This window comes from Chelonia mydas, chromosome 1 (assembly GCF_015237465.2).
Source record: "Chelonia mydas isolate rCheMyd1 chromosome 1, rCheMyd1.pri.v2, whole genome shotgun sequence".
Classification (NCBI taxonomy): Eukaryota; Metazoa; Chordata; order Testudines; family Cheloniidae; genus Chelonia; species Chelonia mydas.
The window spans coordinates 121,728,230-121,752,518 of NC_057849.1; the positions used below are offsets into that span (position 1 = coordinate 121,728,230).

General features: G+C 38.5%; 2 protein-coding genes across 11 annotated transcripts in view; one reads left to right on the forward strand and one right to left on the reverse strand.

Annotated features, from left to right (window-relative positions):
- Positions 1-23,914, forward strand: part of LOC102936729 (cohesin subunit SA-2) — a 159,679-nt gene extending 135,765 nt beyond the window's left edge. The window contains exons 34-35 of one of the 2 annotated variants that reach the window (XM_043537732.1): positions 9,246-9,375; positions 10,113-23,914. In XM_043537732.1, the coding sequence (XP_043393667.1) occupies positions 9,246-9,356 (111 nt within the window). In that variant the 3' untranslated portion in view covers positions 9,357-9,375; positions 10,113-23,914. Of the gene's footprint in view, positions 1-9,245; positions 9,376-10,112 lie in introns of those variants that run through there. The other variant, XM_043537739.1, reaches the window with a different exon arrangement.
- PPP2R3B (protein phosphatase 2 regulatory subunit B''beta) overlaps positions 1-24,289 on the reverse strand; it is an 88,931-nt gene that overhangs the window by 22,566 nt on the left and 42,076 nt on the right. For all 9 annotated transcript variants that reach the window (XM_037899298.2, XM_037899288.2, XM_037899315.2 and 6 more), the window contains 5 exons: positions 8,935-9,120; positions 7,595-7,698; positions 6,787-6,889; positions 5,769-5,843; positions 219-305 (listed from right to left, as the gene is read on the reverse strand). In XM_037899298.2, coding sequence (XP_037755226.1) covers positions 219-305; positions 5,769-5,843; positions 6,787-6,889; positions 7,595-7,698; positions 8,935-9,120 — 555 coding nt within the window. The remainder of the gene's footprint in view (positions 1-218; positions 306-5,768; positions 5,844-6,786; positions 6,890-7,594; positions 7,699-8,934; positions 9,121-24,289) is intronic.

Below are 24,289 nucleotides of genomic sequence, written 5' to 3' on the forward strand. Positions count from 1 at the left end.
GCTAAGTGAGAGACAAATATAGCTCTGAACAACATAGTAATCTAAATTGAAACAGTCTTGTATTAATTGCTCCCTTGAGAATCAATGCACTTTAGTCTTCATTGAACTGGGAAGAAGCAAGAATACCATCTTTACTTATGCCCTTTTAACTATTTAACTTAATAAAGCTTTTAAATGAGCAGAAGTTATATTTACCTTGCAAAATTTTACATAAATACCTGCAAAAAGCTGCTTTTCCTGAGTTCATTACACGTGATTCTTCCAGACCAAGACCTATTTACTGTATAAAATATCCTTTGTATAACCTGCAAAAGAGACAGACAAATTAAAAGTCTACTTTTAACTATCTGAACTAAACAATGTATTGTTCCAAGTTTTGGTTAAGTGTTTAAAAATACCTGTATACAAATGCAAAGAAAAATATGAAAAGGTTCTGCAGTTTACTGCTGTATTCACTTCCCATTGTTTATTACTATTGCTCAATCTGCAGTATTTGGTCATCATCCTCAGTCTTCATCTTCCTCCTCTCTCCATCTGTTGAGGCCTGGGTCCATTCCTCTTTTTTCCTCTACCTTGTCTTAGTGAGCTCATCCTCCCATTGCTTCAGATACTATCTTTCCAGAAATGATTTCCAACTCTCTCTCTACTCAATCTACAGATATCACTTAGACATCCTTCAGCTGTCCCAATATCCTCAATTCAGTGCCATAAAGCCATTTCCTCCTGATTCCTGTCCAGCTGTCTATCTCTACTGACAACTCCAGCACCCTTCTATTCTCCCAGCATTCTTTTAACATTCATTCAGTCTTGACAAATTCTGCTACTTCTGTATCACCAAAATCCATCCTTTACCTCACTATTCCCATTGCTAAAAAACCCTGGAAAAACCTTTAAAATGTCCATGCCCTGGCTTCTCTTGCCTCAACTACTGTAACTTTATCCCTGATCAACTTTCGCACCTCTGTCCCATTTATTCAAGAACCCCATTGCTGATATCCCCTTCCCCTCTAATTGCTCCCACCAACTCATTTCATATATCCCTCTCTGGGTTTCTGCATTTTACTCTATCACATTCAAAACCTCCCCCACTACATCCACAACAGACTCCTTCCTCACGCTTGCCAAGCAGCTTTTCCCTTCCAAATACAGCCTTCAGATCTAGTATATCCAAGATACTAGTTCTACCCGCAGCAAGGATTCTATTGATGTAAATTTAGGTCTCAGTTTTACAAATGTACGGGTTATCACTTATCTATTATGCCATCCATGTATCTGGTGCTTTAAACATAAGACAATATTTCAGCCCTCCGGGATCTTAAAAATCTAAATTAGAAATCACAAAACTTGTTTATGTATTTACACTGTAAATTTATGTTTGAAAAATGCATAACAGATATTTCCTGGTTCGAAGAGTTTACAATTTAAGCTAAGCAAGAGGCAGACAGGATATGGAAGAATAGGTCAGGAAAAGAATGTGGTAAGAGAATTACTTGCGAAAAGATAAGAAGGAAAAGTTGGTTTGATACATGTACTTTATACTTTTAGCTTAAGAATGGTCTTAGAAGCCTAGTGTAAGAAGGTTCAGTCCAAAGAATGTGAGATTTTTATTTCAGACACACTATTAAAAACATTACCTATCTGGGACTTGAAGTCCCAAGTTATAAATCCATCTATATTACTAAAATAAAGGGATGTCAAAAAACCCTATGAAACAGTCCATCGTACTTCCATATCAAAATGAAATTGGCTTTGAGTCATAAGTAGAGGGCATTAAGTGAGTTACTGATATTGTAATCATGAAATTTTATATATAGTTAAAGCTTCAGCACAGAGCAAGCTCTGCTGCTCTTACTTTGAATTGGAACAGCTGGTTTGATAAGCTTAGAAAGGGGAAAGGCCTATCTTACTTCTGAAACTTAATTAGTTCAGTCTTAATTGTGTGTTTGGGGAAGCCCATTTTTGGCTTAAACTACAAAGCAATTTTTTTCTAGCAAAGTTCTGCCTTAGCTTTGCAGTTTAATCCATCTGGACATCATTACCTCATCTGTTACACATCTAACTGGTCTAAAAAAACCCCCAAATTGAATGTTTGCTAGAGACAACTGGACAAGTCTTAAAATTTGGGTCTCTAAAACAAACCAGAGCAGAGAATGAGTAAATATAGTTTGAGACTTGTTTCATTTACTATGCTCAAGATGACAGTTGCTGCTGTACATTGGCTTTTTTTATTGTGGGAAGGAAAAATTGTGCAAAATAAACACAACACTTGAAATTCTAGAGATGTTTAATTCCTATGGAAGTTGCCTATACAACCCTTGTGTCAGTACAAATACTATTTCTACAGATTAGCTTTATACTAGCCTAAAACGTGTGTCCCAGACCTTACTCCTAGACAGAGCAATTGTTTTAAACCTCTGCCCAGCAGATGGGTCTGCCTCCCTCTGAGGTACTGCTCAGATGGCATCTTACCCAGAAGTGGAAGCGGAACAGTAATTAGATTTCAATATTTAATAGTAAATTGGTGTGAGAACCCACTAAGAACTCTAACCTACAACTTTAATTTTGTGAAGACAACATCCTCCAGACACAGCTTCCACCCAGCAGTCAGATCACTAAAGCTTCAAGAAGTTCCTTAAACAACTCCCATTCAAAATACGCTTAAATACAATACTTAACAAAAGGGGAGATCAACAGATCTATTTGTTATCATTCAGATAATTACAGGGCTTAATTTCTTTAGAAGCCTGTAGTGGTCAGCAGATGCTCTTTCTTCTAAAAAGGGACAACAGTGTAGACCGTTTTCTTATGTCTTTGATTAGTGGACTGATGTTATGGTTCCCTTTTCAGAGAGAATGTTCAGAGCAGTTTGGGCTTCTTTTCTAGGACCTTGATATGAGGAGTTCTTTTAGGGGCAAAAGTAAGTAGTGGAAAATTCATTAGCTATAGCTACTGACCAACTGCTAAGATGAATTTATCAAATGTTATTTCAACCCAGGCTTCCCTAAGTAAATATGTTCCTCAGCTAAAGAAAGGACTGGGGAATGAGAGGATTTAACTGCTGCAGCCCTCAGAAGGAACAGCAGTTTTTCCACAATTCAGACAAACCATGCTCCAATACAGTTGCCGAAGAAAGATCATCACAGATGACATATTTTCTTTTTTCTCCCCTTGCTTCAGCCATATCTTTTGAGAAATAATTCATCTAGGAATTGCTATGGCCTCACTGGTGAGAGGCAAAAACTAGCATCAGCTCTTAGCATGAAAAACCCAGCAAAGCAGTTACAGTGTCATCAATTCTCATTAATTTATTGAGACTCCCACAACTTTGCTACCTGTTGGAGCTCTTGTGATGACATGAAGAGCTCCTTGCCTCATGTGACTTGGGAGCAGGTGCCTGCACGAACTCCCCACTGCTCCATCCTCCAAGCTCCTCTTGCCCCTCACTCACCCTGGCAGTTCTTGTGGGGACCTGATTGTTTTGATCCACCCCTCCCTGCTGCAGGCTTCTGGAGGTAACTGACTGACCTGCATCCCCATCTTTTTTGGCAGGCTACGACGGGGGGAGGTTCTTTCGTCATGCTAGACTGCATAAGCTGGCTCAGAAGTAGAAAGCTCAACTCCCAGAGCAGGCTGTCCCTCTGAAGGTAACCCACTATGGACAAGGAACACCCACCCACCACAGCACTGAGAAAAGGCTTTTGCTAGGGACCTGCCTTGAGCCCCCTACTCCTATACATTAGGTGTCAACTGGAAAGGAATCCCTTCCTCCCGCACATCTCCCTCTGTCTTGTGAAGGGCAAAGCAGAGCCCTCATGCCCCCACCCACTGCACCCTACTACTATGCAGATAAAACTGAGCCCTCTACCCACCATCCCCTGCTGCTCTGTTGGGCAGCACATTGTTTTCTTGAGGCATTTTGATATACCAGGTCTGCAATGGCTACACACTTCCTCTCTCAGCAGCTTGAAGCAGTACTGGCCCTTATTGCTCAGCCCCCAAAAGCACCTCCACTCTACCTTTCCGCAGGGCTTCTCCTGACCAGGAGTTAGAGGGTGGGAGTATGGTATTAAGATCTCAGCATATTCCCCTACATCCTCCAACCCTGACACAGCTTCCTGCAGGAGAGAACAGGAGCAGCAGCAGGCACACAAGGTAGCGGGGGCACCAACTGATTTTTGGAGGACATGGGGGAGGAAGAGGATGATAGTAGCAGCTAACTTTTGAGCAAGAAGTAAAGTTTCATGAAGCTCCAAGTATAACCCTTCCTTGTTGGTGAGAAAGTCTCTAATGTCACTCACATGATGTCTCCCCTCCATGTTCCCAAGTAGTGGCATGGAATCATATTGGGGAGATGAGTGACTTTCACATTGATGAGAAATGTCACATGGAGCTGTGCAAACTTTGGCAGTTAAGGGAACCAGTGGCTGTCTTGGACTTGGAAGGCAAGAACTAGGGAGTAGACCAACAAGCACCTGCTTCAAAATTGCATAAAGACAAGAGTAACTGCAAAAGGGGACAAAGTCTTCTTACTTTTGATAAATATGCAAGAGTTTGCACTACAGTGTTTCTAAAAAACACACTGCAAGTATGCAGAGGGGTTCAAAAATCAGAATAGACTAAACCTTACAACTTAATCTTCTTAAAGAATCTCTTGCTTTTTAGGCCAATCATGATTTTTGAATTCTTGGGGGCTGGCAATACTACTATTGGCGATGTCTGTTGGAGTGGGGTGGATGAACCTGAAGACCTTCAACTCTGCACTAGAGTATGAAAGGTGCAGAAGCAAAGTTAATGTCTCAAAAGAAAGACTTCCAGATTAAATTTGTGCTACATCCAACTGTAGCTTATGTATACTGAACTAATGGCCTTAATTTAGTTACCAGAGGATGCTCGTTAAACTCAGTCACTGATGCTTGCTGACATTTTTAAAAAAAAATTGAATGCCCTTGGGAGGGATCTCAGACTCTGAAGATTGAAGGACCAAATGAGCACAGAGTCTGAAGCAACATAATCTCTAGAGTTTGTCAAATCCAGATCAGTAGTTGAGGGAAATTGATAGAACAGTTAACTGCTACTCATATAGCAGTTTGTGGACAGAAAGATGACTAGTCACAGAAGCTTAGAGCTGCAGATCTGGAACTTTTCATGTATACAAAATTCAATTAAAAGGAAAATCATTGAACTGGGAAGGTGCAAGTAGCTTTAAAAAAAAGGCTTAAATTCTATCATGATCTCTTTACAATTCCATAATATTGTGGAGAACTTATGCATTATCTACTTGATAAAATCTGAACTTGAAATAATGCAGAAGTCATTTTAAACTTTTAGGCTTTTTTCATTGCGAAGTCCAAACCAGGGTCAGTATTCTAACCTGCCATACATTGAAAACCACACCCAAATAAGCATCCAAGTTAACCAAGTAATTTGCTCTTCAATAGAAGTACATTAACATGTTCCACACAAACCATCTCCATTCAGTACTCCTCATTTCAACTGTTATTCAGTAAGCTCTTCTAACACGCTGAAATACAGAGAAACCTTACAACTATCGATTGCAATGACAAATGCCCTTCCTCCCATTACCGTGTCTCCTGAAGATTTGAATAGACTCAGTATCATGCACTAGAAGCCTGAAAAGTTGAGATCAACAGAATACTTGTCTCTGGAGATAAGCCCATTGTGAAAAGGATGGTTTTACATATTTCAATTGACCTATTAATTAACAGTTAAATTGTATAAAAGTAATTTTTTCTAAATAAAGCACTTACTGTGGTAATGTAACGAGAATGAAATTCGGATGCTTCTTTTAAAAAGGACAGGCCAGGATGACTATTCACCACATCCTATAAAGAGAGGGGAGGAAATGAAGTGCCAACTGGTACCCATTCTCACCCTGGATATCAACTCATTAATGCAGAATACTACCATCAATTCCTTGAAAGAGCCATTCCAAATTCGATTGCTAAGCAAAGCAACCATTACTAAGTATAACAATTTGTAGACTGCTTCATGTAAACATCCCATGGTGATGTACGTTTTCAAAATAACGTGACTTTTAAAAGCCATTCAACATGAGCTTTCTTAATTGTAATAGGGAGATGTCAGAAACAATAGGCAGACGTGTGCAAATTATATGTTCCTTTCAGAAAAAACCCCAAAACTTATTTTCCTGGTGTAGATGGGGCTTGATACATATAACTAGTAAGAAACAGCACCGCTGAAAAATTACAGATGGTTTTCCATTATAAATGAAGACACTCTATAAAACCACGTGGAAGTACACTAAGTCCAACATGGAAGTTTGCTTCTGGTCATTCATTAGCAAAGCACTAAGACCTGTGACAGTCCAAAAAGAGATTCAACTGCCATTTTTCTTCTTTCCCCTCCCCAATAACTTCCCAGAAGCCCAAGAAGCACATCCTTAACACTACTATGTCAATCATGAGTTGTCATTCTTAAGGTTAAATAGGCTCTGACACATTAGTCAGTCGAAATCAAACATCAATTAAGAGCTATTGTAGTATGTGTAGGGTTTCTTCTTTTCAACTTCTTCCCTACATAAAAGTAGGCTATAAATATTTGTGACTGTAAAATGACTTGTAACAAGTTAAACTCATCAGTTGACCATACAAGTTGCATGCACTAAATATCAGTAATCTTTTTATTCATTCTCTTTACTAGAGTTACTCTATCAGTTAGGAAATTAAAGTTGTGCTGGCACATCTAGTCTTTTGTTTAGCTTTGGAAGATACAAAGAGGTCATGATTAAATTAAATCGCTATGTACTTGTAAAAATGGAATGAAGTCTTCTTGCACCAAGTAGTTGCATCCAGGGTTCATCAGAAGATGAACAAACTTTGCAGCATCATCGTGGCAGGTCTGTAGTATTCTGAAATGCAAAATATAAAATGAATTTGCATCATAAACTTTTTCTACTCCATTCAGAGAGGAAAAATGCTCATATTTGTGTTAGGAAGTTCTACAGCAGGATTTATGAAAAATCTGCAGTCTCAGCATTTAATCCCAACTCATTGATGTAACATGTGAGCACCTAAAGAATGAGTTACCATAATATAAAGGCAGGCATGTGGTCACAGTTTCTTTTGCCTACTAGTGATTTTACACAGCTCTAAGCATTGCACTGGCCAATAATCCCATATTGCTTCCTCTCATACTAGACTTTAAGGCATAATTTACATTGTACTATCTTTACTGTACCTGCTCCCAGAAGTGGAGTAGTCAAATGAGAGGACAGTTTGAAATCAAGACCATAGTTCTCCTTCCTAGCCTCATTGATCCCAAAGAAAGTAGTATCTGCCCACAACTGTTGACATATTCCTGCAAATCAGGACCACACTTCTCAAAACCTTACACAGTTGGGACCACTAGGAACTTGTCATTAACCACACCACATTATATATCTTTACACAGCAAATATCAAGAATTTAAACTGTACACATTTTTTTAAATCCAGTCCACTCTGTGTTGGACTATTAGAAAGGGGTTTTGTTTGTTTGCAGGCTGGATCACATTCATAGCTTAAATATTACATTTAAATTAAGAAATATAGTACCTCAAAAAGCAACCTACTTACTTTCGCCACATTGCAACAAATTTATGAACTGACACACATCCTGTTCGTTCTCCTCCAGCACAATAAAACAAGGGACCTTTCCAGTAAAGCGGGCATTCACAGGCCTGGAATTAAGGAGTAGAACAATGCAGACAGTCAGTTTATTGATTACTTATCTGAGCGTTACTCCCTCTCAAAACACTAGCGTAAAATGAAACCTTGCTAGTGTAGTTGTAAGGCTGCATTATGGAAGAGCAGGACAGACACTTGTTTCGTTGCACACACTTTTACGGAACTACAGTGAAAATAAGGCAATTCCTGGAAGATGTAGTTTATTGACAGGTAACCTTTAATTTGACCAACAGCTTTAGTCTCTACTGTACTGCACAACAAGGTAGATTTTCATGGTAAATAAAACAAATTAAGGGGAAAAGTCATTTCCATTTATTCTTTTTTCCCCGCACAGTTGGGAACCATTTTTCCACTTGTACTTCTAAAGAAATGGGGGATTCACACATGAAGACAAGCATATGTTTACTGTAAGCAATCACTGTGTATATGTGTTCCAGTGTTAGCCCTAGACTACTATGGAAAGATATACGGAGTGATCAATACAGCTCCCTTGAAAACAAAATATTTATCATTTACATTCCTTCTTCAATATTATCTGAAGAAAATATTAAATTCCTCCAACCCAATTTGCTATGTATGTTATACAGAAGCAAAACAAGTCAGTCTTTTTAGATTGCAATAAATCTAGTGACTACTGAAGGACTAAAAAACCCTCCAAAGAAACAAAGCCATTCTGGATTCGAAGGTTTGATAATGTAAGTCCATAACTTTCTTTTCCTGTCTAAGGTGAGAAAGTTATCTAGCTTCTTTGTTTTTAGATGAGTAACTGGTTTAATTGTAGAGTTCTACATAGACATATTCAAAGTGATAACTCAAAATGCTAATCTTGCACCATGTAAGTAAACCAACTTAAAAATGCGCTTAAAACATCTGCAGTAGAACAACTGATTACTGTGAATGCACATGGCCAAATTTTGCACTGAGACAATGCTATCCCACTGACATCTATGGGACTGCACAAGATATAACTCAAAGAGAATTTGGCTGCTTGAGTTTCTGATGTTGAAATTTATGGGTTTTCTCCAAAACCCACTAAGGTTAATGTAAAGACTCCCATTGACTTTAATGGGTTATGGATCAGGTTCCATATTAAGTAAAGACAATACCAGCCCAATTTAAGTTAACTTTTTGGAATTTTATTCATATCACACAACAGATAACATAGGAAAACCATTTGTTTCCTTTTTGTAGGTTAGTACACTGAAATTAGACACCCAGTAAATCCTCACCTTTGCAACTTTGCCCATGTCTTCTAATCTTGCTCTCTCATTTGGAAACTGAGAGAAAGTTCTCTCTATTTTGGCAATCACTGCATCTATATTCACTTTTTCTTTTGGACATCCTCGGGGAAAATAAAATGTTGGAATGGTTTGGCTCAGTGATGGCGGCAAAGGTTCTTCTTTCTTTGTCTGAACCTAAATGGATAAATACATTTGACATACTGAGGTGTATCAAACTGTATACCATACAATCCTCCTTAGAATGAGACGGAAAAGCCTTTATCTTGTTTTGTATTAACTACTGTAACATATTCCTACAGAAAATTACATATGATGGAATAAGCTCTTTAAGAGTGAAGAGTGAAAAATTCCTGAAAAATTGGCATCTAGAACATTTCAGCCTTTTCAAAATGAATTCAAGTTTGACATAAGGAAAGCTATTTGGCTAAGGTAAGAATAGCGTTTCCCCTCTATCCCACCTCAAGTCTTTATCCAGCTTTAGAACCAGAACTCTAGCCAAACCTTTTTCTGAAGTTTGGAAGTATTTATAATTGTTATTTTCACTTCCAGTATAGCTTGAGACCAGAACAGCCCAAAATATCACAAGCAAGGCTGTTTAGTATTTCAACTTGTCGCTTAAGTGCTAGAATCATGTGAGATTGTGCTTTCACAAAATTTCCACCTCAGTTTTGTAGACTCAAGAGGGTCAGGTAAGCATGCAATCTTTTGGGTGCTTGCAAGCTGCACACTTTTCTTCTCTAACTCAAACAGTCATAACTGTGGAGAAAAAAAGTTTCAGTTGAATCCTAAAAACAAGACAACTTTTCTTAAAATATTTTTTTAGGAAATATGTTCAGTATGTGTGTACTAATACTTCTGCACACACAAGCGCAAAGATATAGGGGTCTAGGTATGCTAGAGTAGTGTAATTAACAACTCAAAAATGACTGAAGTCCATACTAGGTAAATTTATTCAGGTAAGTGGTTACAGTACAGCTGTTAGCTATGGTAAAAGGAGAATTTATCCTTTATTCGGTTAGTCCCATGAAGAAAGGTCAGTAGCTGAAAAACAAGTCAACAGGATATAAGGCAATAGAAAAATAAACTGAGCAAATAAAAGAATGTGTGTATTGGACAGCTCAATAATTTGGCAACTGAATACAAAGGCTTTCATCTCTACGTTACAGATTCAAAACCAGCCCAATTTAGCAGTGACAAAAAATTTCCCATGGTGGCCCATGATGAAATCAACGATCCCAGTGAACCCAAAGTCCATCTCAATTTCCTCCAGTCACAACTGGTACCATCTGACAGATTCAGCAGCAACATTAAGGAATGAATGGCAAAGACATTATTACCACCACACCCCTCAAGATGGTCCTTTCACAGCTGGGCTGAGGCAATGGCAAAAAAACAGATGTCTGTACTGCTGCCATCCATGTTGAGAATGCCATACGGATAAAGGATTTTGGTCCCCAGAAAGACTTCAATTTCACTGAGATATAATATGTAAAGAGGTTGAGTTAATCCCCTCGGATTTTTCTACAAATGAGCCAAACAATTCCAACTTTACACTTGTCCTGATATTGCAACTTCACTAAAAATCAATGCTAGCCTTTAAGTATGTCAGAATAAAAAAAACAGAAAAAAAGTTTACTTGAGTTTACTGGATTTGCACTTTTCAGTTACACCATAAAGGCTCTCTTGATGCGATACAAAAATGTAAAAGTCACATCAACAGAATCACCAAATAAAAACAAAAATACCCCAGATCTCAAACTAAAAAGACAAACATTTTTCCATCTCCAAAGTGGTGTTCCTGTTAGCACCACCAAGAGTGCAATAAACAATTTCTTTATAATTTCCCCCTAAATTTCAAGGTAACCACCATCACATCAGTGCTTGGGTTGAGCCTCTGACATAACTAGTCACTGAAAGCCTATGCTGTTGCCCAGGTGTAATTCGTAAAAGCAAAATGGCTGAGAACTTGAAAACTGGACAGTTTCAGACCGTGAATCCCAGTGATTATTCAACCTGGTGATATTATAAATCAAAGGACATCTCAACCAGGTTGGAAGCTGTTTCCATCACTTCAAACTGACTCACACATTCTATACTTCAGAGCGACACCCCTGGAATATTATTGTATACATAGCATGTTTTAATCTATTGTGCCATCCTGGGGAGTAGATCTTTAGCCCTTCCCTCTCTATGGGACTGACAGTAATGTGCTCTCGGTGCTGTGTGTTGACTGACCATTTTTACAGAAAGACAAAAAAGGAAAAAAGGAAACAGAAAAAAAGTTAGAGTTGTGATGCAGCTACTTCATTCCTTTCCCCCCAATCTTTGTTATTTCCCTAGGTAGCAACTTTCAACAAGACTGGCAGGTAGTAAAGTTCTTCAGATCACAGCTGTCCATTCTTTCTTCAGGTGGAATGCAAGGAAGTTATAAATTACTGTAAACTCCTTTAGTTAAAAGTTTCAGAGCATTAGTTTAAACAGTCAGTGTAAATTTAATATAGAGACAAAACGAGGTTTTTTAAGTCCAAGGTTAAGAAAGTGTAAAGACTAAGTCGCAAGACTGGTTTCTTAGCAAAGAAGGAAAAAGGAATATGTAAAAAGACTTAGAGAATGGGAAGATGACCCAGTAAAACCAAGCAAGAGAAGAAAATAATCAAATTGAAAGTTCTGCAGAGGTTTGGAACAGTAGATATTTTTCAAAAATTGTTCCTTCAATTATATAAAAGTATACTGCACATCTGTTGTGCTACAGTGAGATAAATAGTAACCTTTTGGTTTACATGTAGAAGTTTTTGGATTTTAAAGGCTATCTGAAATTTAGAAAGTTAGCTTTGTACAACTAGCGATAAATCCTTTCACAGAACTGTTCTCTCCGGATGGACAAATTTAACACAGCAGGCATGCCCACTTCATCACAACAGAAGCTTCCCTCTTCCCAAAACCACTCAACCATACCAGCATTTAATTTCTCCAAGTTAAATACTGCTGTGGATAAACTTGACATTCTAGATTTGAGGTTATTTTGGTAACAGTAAAAACATCAGGTTTTGTTATACAAGTCAAAGTTATCATTAGTGTGCTATTTAAAAGACAAAGCACACTAAATATGTGCTTCAATTTTGATGGCGATGGTTTACACATAACTGGTCCCTATTGTGAATATTTATATCAGAGTGATTTTGAACAGGAAGCAGCAAGATGTCTAAACAAGTTCAATCTGCATAAGAATTGGCACATGAAGAGTTACAAAACCTGGAGAAAGACTAACCCAAACTGAAAACAAACACCTTATGAAATAGTAAGGGAAAAGGTTATGTTTAAATATGATTTTCAAGTTAGGATCCCTTTAATGAACAGATTACAGAAGCTAATATTACCATGCACATTTGATTTTTTTATGCACTTGTTCAATTTTCTGAGAGCCTATATGGGATGCAGGCTTTTCTCTTTTTCTTTATTTTCTTTAAATAAAAAAAAAGAAAAGTAAATAACCTTCCTTTGCACTACAGAGGAACCTTCTCTATTGCTTCAAGTTAGAAATGGAAAATAATGTAAGCCTTCGTACTCGTGAGTGATACCTGAAAATGGATTGAAAAAGAATGTATAGTGATAACATGAAGTGGAACTGAATAAAGTAAATCCTTTGGAAGCTTCCAGAATCACTGGTCTTATATTTCCCCACTTCCCCAACCAGGCAGCAACAATCATCTGCCTTGTTACTAAGTAGATTGTGGCCCTAAAAAGGAAAATCCACCAAATTATCTTGGTTATCTTTAAGGTCTGAATCCTTTAGCCCCTTTTCAGGGAGACAGCTGTAGTCCAAGAGCATGCTGAGGTCTTAAAGAGTATTTATGGTTACTCTTTGCCCATCAAGCAAAATTGGTTGGTCTCATTTCCTTCTGGTAGAGTTGATTAAAGAGGGAGAAAAGGTGGTTTTGGAACAGGAAGGTGAATGTGTCTCACCTTTCAGTAATTAGAAATAGTCATCTGAAGGGTGACCAACAAATACAACTCCTTCCCCAAAGTGGTCAGTTTTCCTGAGCTTAATCTCTAGATCTTTGAAGCAGAGAAATACCTTCAGAATGTTTTTTCTTATGCAACAGATATACAATAGCCTTTTGGGGCTGAAGACTATGGCCACAGCAAGAGCTCAGCCCCAAACCATCCATGTCAAAGCAATTTTCAACACTATCATCGTTGGAAAGAAAGGTCAGGGATGGTTTCTAGGGCATACCAAAGAGGAAACAGAATGCTAGGACAGTAACCCCCCACTGACTCCTCAGCAGCAAGTACAAAGCATGCCCCTGGCACTGAACCAGACTACCCTGCAAGGTGAAGCAGCTGTATCAAAGCATTACACACTCTTATTTCCCTTGAATAATCCTGCCACAACTATTCCAAAGCCTCCTTTAGCATTAAGTAGGGGCACAGACCTAGGCTTCCTCATCTTCTAGAAGTACCGTGAGGGATGTTACAGAAAACAAAGAGCCTCCCCTCCCTGCCCCTTCAGCATCAAGGAAGTAGTATGCACTAAGGCCACCCTCACCTTTTATGCAACTGAATCTCTGATTGAAGATTTCTATGAGCTGTTTTAGGAAGTGGTCTCAAGTCTCTAGGATGGCACCAACTCGGATGTCTCTTTAATCATCTTAAGCAGAAAGAGTTCAAGCATTTACTTCCCATCCTTATGGGTGCAGGAAGTGAAGACAACAAAGGCTGCACACTACCCTGGGGAACTATTTCCATTCAGGTACTAAGGCTGCTGATCCGGAATCAATAATTTGGAACAGAATTATGTACAACATTTAAACCCAGATTTCTTGATGGGATCAGTTACACCTACAACACTGAACACAAGGTCAACAAGCTCATACCAAAAATTGAGTACAGAAAAACCAAATTTATGGTACATTAGTTACAGCCAATCAAAAGCTGTAGGTACAGGATTGGTTTTTGCTTTTCTAAAGAAAAAAGGAAATAACTACAAGTTTTGACCCTCAGTTCCACCTTTCAGATGAAGGTCAGAAGGAACTGAGGAACTACTAAAGTTGCGCTTCTTTGTATGTCCTCCCTGAATGAATGGGAAGGTTCACCTGGATGGTCCCTATGATCACTGCTTTCTAGAGCATTCAGTAGGATGTCCTAGAGCATATGTACATCTTATCAAGAAGGAGCCACACTGAAAATACTCAAAAGAAGGGCTATTTCTGTTCTAAATAAGACAACCTATTAAAAATGCACTTAGACAAAAACGGTAAGTTTAGAAAACCTGACCTATGAGGAAAGATTTAAAAACTTGGCATGTTTAGTCTTGTGAAAAAAGACTGAGGGGGAGCTGATAGTCTTCAAACATGTTAAGGGCAGTTGCAAAGAGGACGGTGATCAACTGTCCTCTATGTCCACTGAAAATAGGACAAGAAGTAATCAGCTAAATCTGCAGCAAGGGAGATTAAGATTAGATATTAGGAAAACTATCCTTATAGAGAAAAAGTTTAAATATATTAACTATGTTAGATATTAGGAAAAACCAACTACAAGGATACCTAGGTACTGGATTAGGTTTCAAAGGGAAGCACTTGACTAGGTTGCCATCCTTAGGGGATTTTAAGAACAGGTTAGACAAACACTTGTTAGAGATGGTCTAGGTGTTTTGGTTGCCTCAGCACAGGGAGGATGGATTGACTAGAGGTCCTTCCAATCCTATATTTCTATGACTCTCTAATTCCACACAGATGAATAAAAATCCCAAATTACTGTCTTAATTCTAACAATTTAATTAATGTGGAATATTTGTTCACACCTAAAAAATACTGCTAAGAGTCCTGCTAATGGAAAGCATAAATTTGTTTGGATTGAAAACCTCATATGACACGGTTTACTCTTGCCGCTGTGACTTTCAGTTGGAGGTTATCCTTCATTTTCTTGCTTGTGCTAAAAATCTGTCTATAAATTAAACTACCAAAAAAGACTTGTTCAGCCAAGTGAGAAACTCCACCACACAACTTGCAAAACCACATACAATTATGAAATATTTGGAGCTAAAAGGAGATTTAAAAAAAAGAGTTACATTTCAATGAATGATTTGCATGTGTTGAAGTCTCACAGTATGATGTCAATTTGACATATTAACCTTTGCAATGAACATATGTAAAAGCCAGAATCAATAGTCTGATTGTACTGCCAAGTCTCCATTTAATTTAGTTTTATATTAATAGCCTGAGTTGCAATTCGCAATTCAGAAAGCCAAATAATAAGTTTCCTCTAAAATATGATCAGCTAATGATTTACAATTTTGTAATATTGCAAATAAGCTTCTGTAAGATTTACCTTGAAAAGAGAACGTAAGATCGTCCCTTTAATACACGTGGTCAATTTTCACCCCGGCATACAAAAAGCATAAAGGCTTTGGGTAAATTCAGACTATAAAGTGTTTCTTTACTCTTACTTTGTAAAAGTGGTGAGAAGGTTATAATTTATTTATTTTTGCAGGAAGTGGCAAAGGCATTTCTTCATTCCCTTTGCTAGTTTCAAGAATATTCCCTACTCTTTGATAACATCTGAGAGTATGTCAGCATCAGATGCATTACTCCTACAGCCCTTCAATAACAAGAGGCAGGAATTACATCACATCATCAAGCAGGCTGAAAGGAAACATGCACATCCCCACCCACCCCAGAAATAATCTTCTGACCCTCTCTTGCCTGCTTAGTTTCTCTCTCCTTGTAAAGGTAGACAAAAAATTCTATTCCAGCAGCAAATTTGGCTTTGAGCAAAACTGAGGAAGCAAGGAGATTAGAAGCCAGATGGGCCAGTTTCTAAATATGGGGGAACCAGCTGTTGCTTTCCCTGTTTCCTTAAGATGATTTTTTAAGGGGATGCTTATCCCAATCACTCTCCCAAGTAGAGATCTCTGGATGTTACACAACTTGGACTGCCTTGGCTACGGTACACTTCTTTTGGTGAGACATGGATGCCTGCTCCTTCCCCTGCCTGCCTGCCTACTAGGTTACTGGGATCTGGAGTATTTGCAGCTGGTCAGAGGGGCCCATCCTATCCACCATTACCGCAAGACTTTAGAAATGAGAACCCATTTCCTCTCCTTCCTGACCTAAAGTAACTTATTCTTGAAATCAAGAAAAGGGGAAAAGCCTCTTCTCCCCTATTTTTAAAAGGCTGTACACTTTTCAGGATGGCAACTCTGTGTGAGAACTACCACATTAAAGAAATAAATGCATAACCTCATTGAACTAACTGACTAAGTCTCAATTGTTTACAGAGTGAAGGTCAAGAGAAAGTGAGTTAAATACCATTAAGGGTTGGGGGGGGGGGGAGGGAAATCAAGCATACTTACCTACTTAAAAATATATTTAGACAACATGCTGATCAAGATGCCACACTGACTAAACAATTCTCAGTATTTGCACTGTTTTGACATGATACGGTACTTAGAATAACTGAATGAATTTGTCCTCATATGGCAGTGCTTGTGTTTTATGGTATCAGCTTAGACATATGTAGCTTTGTTATAGTTTACGCGTAGAGATTTATAAGGGAAAAAAAGGGTATTTTCTAGTGTTAAATCAACAGCCCTGGTACATTCCATAGAAGGCAGATCTCAAGAACAAGATTCTACTCAGTATTAGGACTTCAGGTGATGGAAAACAGATTAACATAAGATTAACATAAGATCCAGAATTTCTTACCACACGCTGTAAAGTATGGGCAAAAGTTTAAGTTATCACCAGGGTGTATTTGATTTAAATCATGATTTAAATCACTAATCAGGAAGACTCGATTTAATCTGATTTCTACATAAAAGTGCGTACTTGTTGGTTGTTACCAACCTGAAGATCCTGTATGTTCAGATGTGTTCCTTTCATCATCTTCAGCGCAGCTTCCTCCTGAGAAGGAACACTTCTCATGATGTTGTTTCATTTGGGCAACCAGGCCTTGCATTTCTTTGTTGCACTGTTTGCATTTTGCACGCATGCCTGTCACCCACAGGTAGAGGAACTTCATTAAAATATTCCAAAACTGGGTCTCTCTTACAGCCTGTTGCCATTATAGGTTTTCCCTTCTAGTGAGAGAATGGTATGGTAGGTCTCAAATCAATGAAGACTACCCTCAGAAAGACCTCAAAGACTTCTGGAATATGCTGCTCAAACAGTTTCACTTTTGTTTCTACTGCCTGTCCCTCCCTTCTCACATTTATCTCCAGACTTCTTTTCCTTGTCCAGATCTATTGCGGCCCCAACAATCTTCTACTCAGTGAACTTTTTGAAGCTTTGCACTTTTAGAGAGAGGTAAGGGATTGACTCTGTACACAAATTTGCAGAGGAACAATAGGCTTGAGGTCTCTTATTTCTCACTTCTATTTTATTTATTTAAAAACATTTTTGCTGTTAACAAGCATGTTATCTCTGGAGACAAATCCATCGTTTGAGAACTGCAAAACTAAGCATCTCTGATGGTACCTTCTAAACTGAGTACTGAGTCCCACTGGGTAGATAGAAAGATTAATCTAAATAATCTATACAGAATCCCCTGGAACCTCATAAGATTGGGTCCCTAATCCATGAAGTATTGGAACTCATTTATAAAATTTTCTTAAACATTACATGAATATATTGTCTCATACTATAGAATTAGAATTTATATCCTATTCCATGAAGAGATATATTTGACCTATAATGCATCTTAATTAAAACTATCTTTAGATAGGTTTTTCCCCCCCTCAAAGCATTATCAAAAATCTGAATTAAAAAAAAATTGGATTTAAAAAAAATTGATTTTTATCCACCCAGGTCTGTCACTTTTAAGAAGCGGTGCATCATAGCACCTTATTCTGAAAAGATAGCCAAGTCAAAAACAGTAATTGAAGGTTTAAAAGTTTCAGAATGCAAGAGCTACTTTAACAGGGTAAAGATTTCTGGTCCTGCAGAAGTTTTCTTTTCCTTTTTTAAGATAGGTGATGTAACAACAGTAAGGGGGTTTGCAATCCATTTTACTTAAGACACTGCTTTTAAATTCATTTAGTTTTAGAGACTTATTTGTAGATCACAAACTTTATTCAAATGCTATGTGGATTTAAAAAAAGTATGAAAATAAATATTTGTTGGTGTATATTACTCATCTACCTTTTGAACCCAAAACTTATTGCAACAACCCATTTTTAGGTCTTATGAGCAAGCCTAAACAAATAAAACTCAGCATTTAACTCCCTTCTCTCTCATTTGAGTGACGTATGTAATTTCAACAGATGCACTAAAGAACAGTCAAAAGTATGATCAAAGTTTACAACTATTTCTACTGCAGAAGACCCAAAAGCCTCAATCGGGAAATTCAGAGGGGATGAAATTTCCATTGGGGCGGGGGGGGGGAAGAGGAAAGTAAATTAGTTACTAGGCTCTCTAACCTCTTATCCCACATTTTTCAGTCAATAAGATAATTAACCCTCATCTTCAGTTCTGAATGAAGTTTCTGTTTGAATTTAATAGCTATTATAATGCAGAGTTTCTCAAAACGGCTATTTATGCTCTGCTTACAGTACTGAGACATCATATATGCTATTCAGTCCCTGAATATAAAATGCTGAGCCTGTATTATATTGTAATCCTTATGAAATAAATTTCTCATTTAGCAAAATGTGGTACATTCTTACAGGATAGTAGTGGACTTACAGCTACAATAGAGTAGGGATACAAGAAGATGGAGCCCAACACTCCTTTATGAGCTGGTTTATTGTTCCCATCTATTTGATTTTCACACAATTACACTTTGTGCTTTCTCTAGCAAAGTTAAAGTCACATTAAAATTAACTTCTGGCTTTATGACACAGCGAGGCAGGAAACATTCCTGAAGAACTTCTGTGTCTAGTTTATTAGTACAGTGAAACTCAAGTTCCACCTACCTATAGATCAATTGTCAGAATACAAAGGGAGACTCCCTGCCCCCCAAAACACCATCAGTAAATTTTTTGAATGCAATAGCCACATCCACTTGCAGTTGTCACCTTCCCCTCCGTGTAGATGACACTAGCAGGGTGCATATGAAGATATTATTTTAAACTTCTGCTTTGCTTTATCGAAGGTGCTGAAAACAAGATCTGGATTCTTCCACATAAACTAGCATATACCTTGAGACGCTTACATGTAGAGAAATTTGACACCTTTTCTCTCTGCCACTCTCCAGTGACAACTTACTCCGTCTTTCCCAGGAGGAGACTTCCACAGCTGTGACCATAGCATGTAGTAGGATATTCTACCACCGCATGATCCCTAAAATACCTTACCCTTAAACTAGATATGTTTAGCTAGATGGGGATAAATAGGAGTCACCACACAGAAATTAAGAGACTGGAATGGGAGGATTAAAAAAAATATGGAATAGAGGACAGTTTTCCTAGAAAGGTAATTATGCGTTGCTGCACTGAGCAGCAGGAAAAACTTGGTTAACATAAAATTATCTATATCCACTTCTTTATTCAGTACAGGAGTTCACAAGATAGAATTTGACAAATAATCTTTGTGTGTCACTGTTAGAGCTAGTCAAACAAAATCCGAGACTGGCTTAATTGTTTCATATACAGAAAGCTCAGAAGCAGCATTATTAGCTGAAGCTAAACTGATGAGTGCTTCAACAGAACTCATAAGCAAGACTACCTAGCTGTCCTTCATTACTAGGACAATGTAGCATTACAGGGCTGAAGCCATGCCCCCCATCACCCTCAAAAACAGAATTGCTCTACTCAAGTAACAGGTAGGCTTCAGTTACCTACATAATGAGCAAAGGAACTGCCAAACTGAATTATATCAATAGTTCATCTTTACTGTCTTGTTCCTGATCCAGTAGAGAGTAGTGTTCTGCAAAGTTAAGTGATCTTTCTTGGGGCTCTTCCCAGAGAACAATCTTGGAAACAAGGAGGTCTTACTTCTGCAAGTTTATAGACTAGGGGATCTAGAATTTTCAGTGTGGATGACAAAGAGATAATTATGGGAACTAGCATCCTCCTGTTCTTGATCACATAAATCCCAACTACAGCAACTGCCTATGCAGAAAAGTTATTTTAAGGAATATATTTTAGCGGTCTCAAAGTGATTTAGCAAGCAGAATGAGGAGCCAGCAACATGACTAGTGAGCTATTTGCAGACCCCCGGCAGGATGCTTCTAATTCTGCCTGGAGTGATGTCAGAAGAAGTCCACTGATCAAGACTTTTGAATGGATCAGGAGCAAAAAGGAAGCAAGATACTCTAAAAGTTGATAAAAGGATCTGGACGGGACTTAAGCCATTATGAAAGTACACCCTCAAGGAACAAGTTTGTTACTAGCTAGGAAACACTTTTTGATGAAGGAAGACTCCACTCGTGTCAGGAATGGAAACACATGGCCACCCCAAACTTAAAAATAAAATCGGGGAGGAAGGGCTAAATTGAAGTTGCTTCAAACAATTCCAAGGTAGGAAGGTAAATTTACAACCAATATTATGTTCTGAACCAGTACAGAGAATGATTCTTCTGCAGTATCTATTCTGTGACTTCAGGTAGAGATCAACATATCCTATTTTACATAAATCAAAGCCATGATTATACTATTCCTTACGTATGTTTCATTCTTGCAGACAAACCAGAAGGACTTAAGCTTTGCATCCTGAGAGCTCAGAATCCACTTTATGGGGACACTTTCCCTCCACCACACATCCTTTAGAAACTCTTGAGAATTTAGTATTTTCCTTAATAAAGGGAGGTTTTGGGGTTTGGGTTTTTTTGATAATTTAACATTTACAATATTGCTTCTGCAGATAAACCCTCCTTCTCCAAAACATTCCAAAAAGAACCACCTTTTTTCCCCCCCATTGTCAAATAGTATGAAAGAGCTCTTATTCAGGCTCTCTTTGATCTTAGAAATTAGGTGGTCCTTCAGACTGGACTGGAGCTACCATAGTATGTTAACTGATTAGACACTGAAGTCGCCTAGTGGTTTAGGTGGGGCATTGAGACAATAAAGGCCAGTCTACCTTGGAAACTTTTGGCATTTACAGTACACATTCAAGTGCCTGGAATACTGTCCACATGAGTGCTTCGCAAGAGTACAGAATATCATTTCATCACTTGCACTATCTCTACGCAAGTCTTGTACACACTTTAGAGACATCAGTTCAATTGATCAATGTAGAAGGGAAGTGATGGCATCACAGGTACACTTGTTCAGCTGTCCTCCCAGGGCAGTCACAATGTTCTAACTCAATTCTGCAACCATCCTCGACGAATGTTCTGTGCATTCTGGTTTATGTGCCTGGTGGCAGCCAAGGGGTAAATTATCCATGAAGGCCCTTGCTTACATACAACATTGTATATTCATCTCAATTATAGCACATAATTTTGTCACCAACATCCACAGCTGAGAGATCTCAGAATTCTTGTGTATTCTATCTGCAAGTTTTGGATCCACAATTTATTTCCATGTAAAACTCCTCTTATGGTCAGGATGCTACTGGCCCAAGGCAGATTAAAATGTACCTGGAAGCAGAGGCAATTATGCAATCCACAGTGATTTTAAGTACACCAACTGGAAGAGAGTGGAGTACGAAAGTGTTCCAGTGTCCGTGTGAAATGGTCAACTGCAGCAAAAGCAATGAAGTGACAAGACAAAAAAAAACAAAAACAAAAAAATCAGCCTGAGAGTGAGATTCAGAGCAATGACTAGACTGGGGTTCTCAAACTGGGGGTCAGGACCCATCAAGGGGTCATGAGGCTATTACATGGGGGGTCGTGAGCGGTCAGCCTCCATCCCAAACCCCACTTTGCTTCCAGCATTTATAGTGGTGTTTAATATATTAAAGAGTGTTTTTAATTTATGGGGGGGGTGGCACTCAGAGGCTTGGTATGTGAAAGGGGTCACCAGTACAAAAGTTTGAGAACCCCTGGACTAGACTTTCAGGGTGGGAAGTCTGACTCATCCCTTCAACAAGTTAAAGCACAATTCTCATCCACAAGATGTCTTAAGTTTGTCTGGGAACTTAACAGCAGAGGCCCACAGTAGAATGTTGCTGAGGGCAGTGTTCAGAATGACAGGGATGGGAACTAGGACTAAGAGCTCAATGACTCAGACTATTTGATCTTCCACCCTAGAGATGAAGAGCTCTCCATGTAGGATTTCACTGTGTGCTTGATCAGGGATGTACAGTAGAAGTCAAGTTTAGCAATTCACAAGGCCCAGTCATTGTTATTGTAAGGGTGGATATAGCAACCAGCAAAGTTGAATATTAGTAAGTTTGTCCCTCTTTTTCCATTAAGGGGGATAAAATAAGCAAGGTATGGAACATCTTCTGGTGGCTGATTAATACCCAAAACACTGAAAGCCTCATTTCCCAGATAAACCAACTGGTTCCCACCCATTATCCTTGGGACCAGAATTCCACCTCTCCTCTGAAGCCAGTTACGAGCTACCAAAATATTCCATGTTGGTCGAAATGGGCAACTTTGAGGGCAGAAGTTGACAGAAATTCCAGAATTCCATATGCTGTCATATTTCAAAGCCAAGTGTTCAAAACTAGTTGCCCAAACAGTATTATTACCAGAACAGAAGCCAGATCTATTTATTCCACTGAAGTACTTCAGTGCCAATCGAGAATCTGTTAACTTCTAATTTATTAGCCAGTCCTTCTGCTGCTCCCTGTCAGGATCAAGCCTACTATCTAGTGTAAGTAACAGTTTTTACATGTTTTCTGCCACCAAACTGCAGAACAAGTAGTTCATCTATCTACTTTTCTAGAGCAATGGAGGATGCCAGGTAAAGCAGCCTTCCACAAGCTTCACTGAAATTGATATGACCCCTCCACCATTACAGGGTCGCAGAAATGGTCTACCTATAACTCTACTGCAAGATTATCTGCATGTCCTTGGATGACTGGAGACAAGATCTCATAACGCAATCGTTTACTGGACGACAGGCAGGTGTCACCTGGAAGAGTACCATCAAGTATTTTTTCATCCAATCAAGAAGGATCCAAGAAGCCTAATAGAGCCTACCAAGACAAAAAGCACACTGAATTGACCCAATCCAGATAGCCCAGCAGAGGGCATATTACAATCTATTGGAAATGGTGTCTCACTTGGGAGACTTAATGGGGTAGAACTTGGGGAATACCGCTATCTGTTTTTACCAAATTTGATCTCTGCAGACTATAATCAACGAGTTCACACATTAAAACTGAAATTCCATTCAACTTCTTTAGATACATGCAAATTCAGAGCACTGAGCAAGAGTACTCTAAAAATATTTTCAGTGAATTTATATATGCACACATATGTAGTGGAATATTGGCACATTATTGTGTAACAAGCCAGCACACAGGAAAAAAATAAAAAATGTGTACAACTGGCAAGTCAACTGATTTTCAGTAGATCAGCAACAAAGATCATAATCCCTCCCCACTCAGGTACATTAGATGTAATTTAAAAAGTAGTAAAAAGCACACCAACCAACAGCTCTTCAGCTACTGCTAAATGACATTTCACCACTGTAGAATGCATCCAGTACCGTCCTCACTTATGACTGCATTTACATTCAACACTAGTCCCAACAGGTAAGAAACCCAGACCCTAAATGCTATACTTGCACCACTTGTAATTTCAGAAGTACAAAGACTCTGTTCTCCTTGTTCTTGTTCCTTTCGGTCCTTGATTTATTAAAACAGGCTTGGGCAAGTATGCAGCCTTACTGGGAACTGAAGTACAACTACTGCTTCTGTGTTGTGTCAGTACTGCGGCTGCTGAGATACTGCTTTTAGTTGTTCTGCTGTGCTGCTGAAGTACTGCTTATGATTAACAGAACTTTAATTTAAAAAAAAATAAAAGCTGATCATCAGACATTCTGTTCTATGATCATTTTTGGAGTTTCTAGAAAGTCACCAACAATCAATACTATGAAGATGTTGGTATCAACTTACAAATATAAAAAGTCCGTATCAATCTGCATTGTCTCATTTTCTCTTTCCAAAGTGCTGATAGAGGACATTTTTAATGATATCAGAACATCTATTAAAGCCAGCTGTTGTGGGGTACCTAATTATAGGTTATGGCACTGAATAGTGAAATACTTTGCCTCCTCTGCCCGACATCTCTGCCTACTATCAGAAGGAAACTTCCCCTCTTGCTTTCACAAATTTTGTACAAAACATTACAGGCCAAAAAATGGTCTTGCATATGTCCTACTGAAGGCAACCACCACATTCTGCTCCTTATGAGGTGGCAGTGAAGCAGTGCCTTTTACTGTTTGTATATACAGTGTCCCCCCATAACCCCAGACTGTGGTGGGGAAGAGTGTCCACTCTACAATATATTT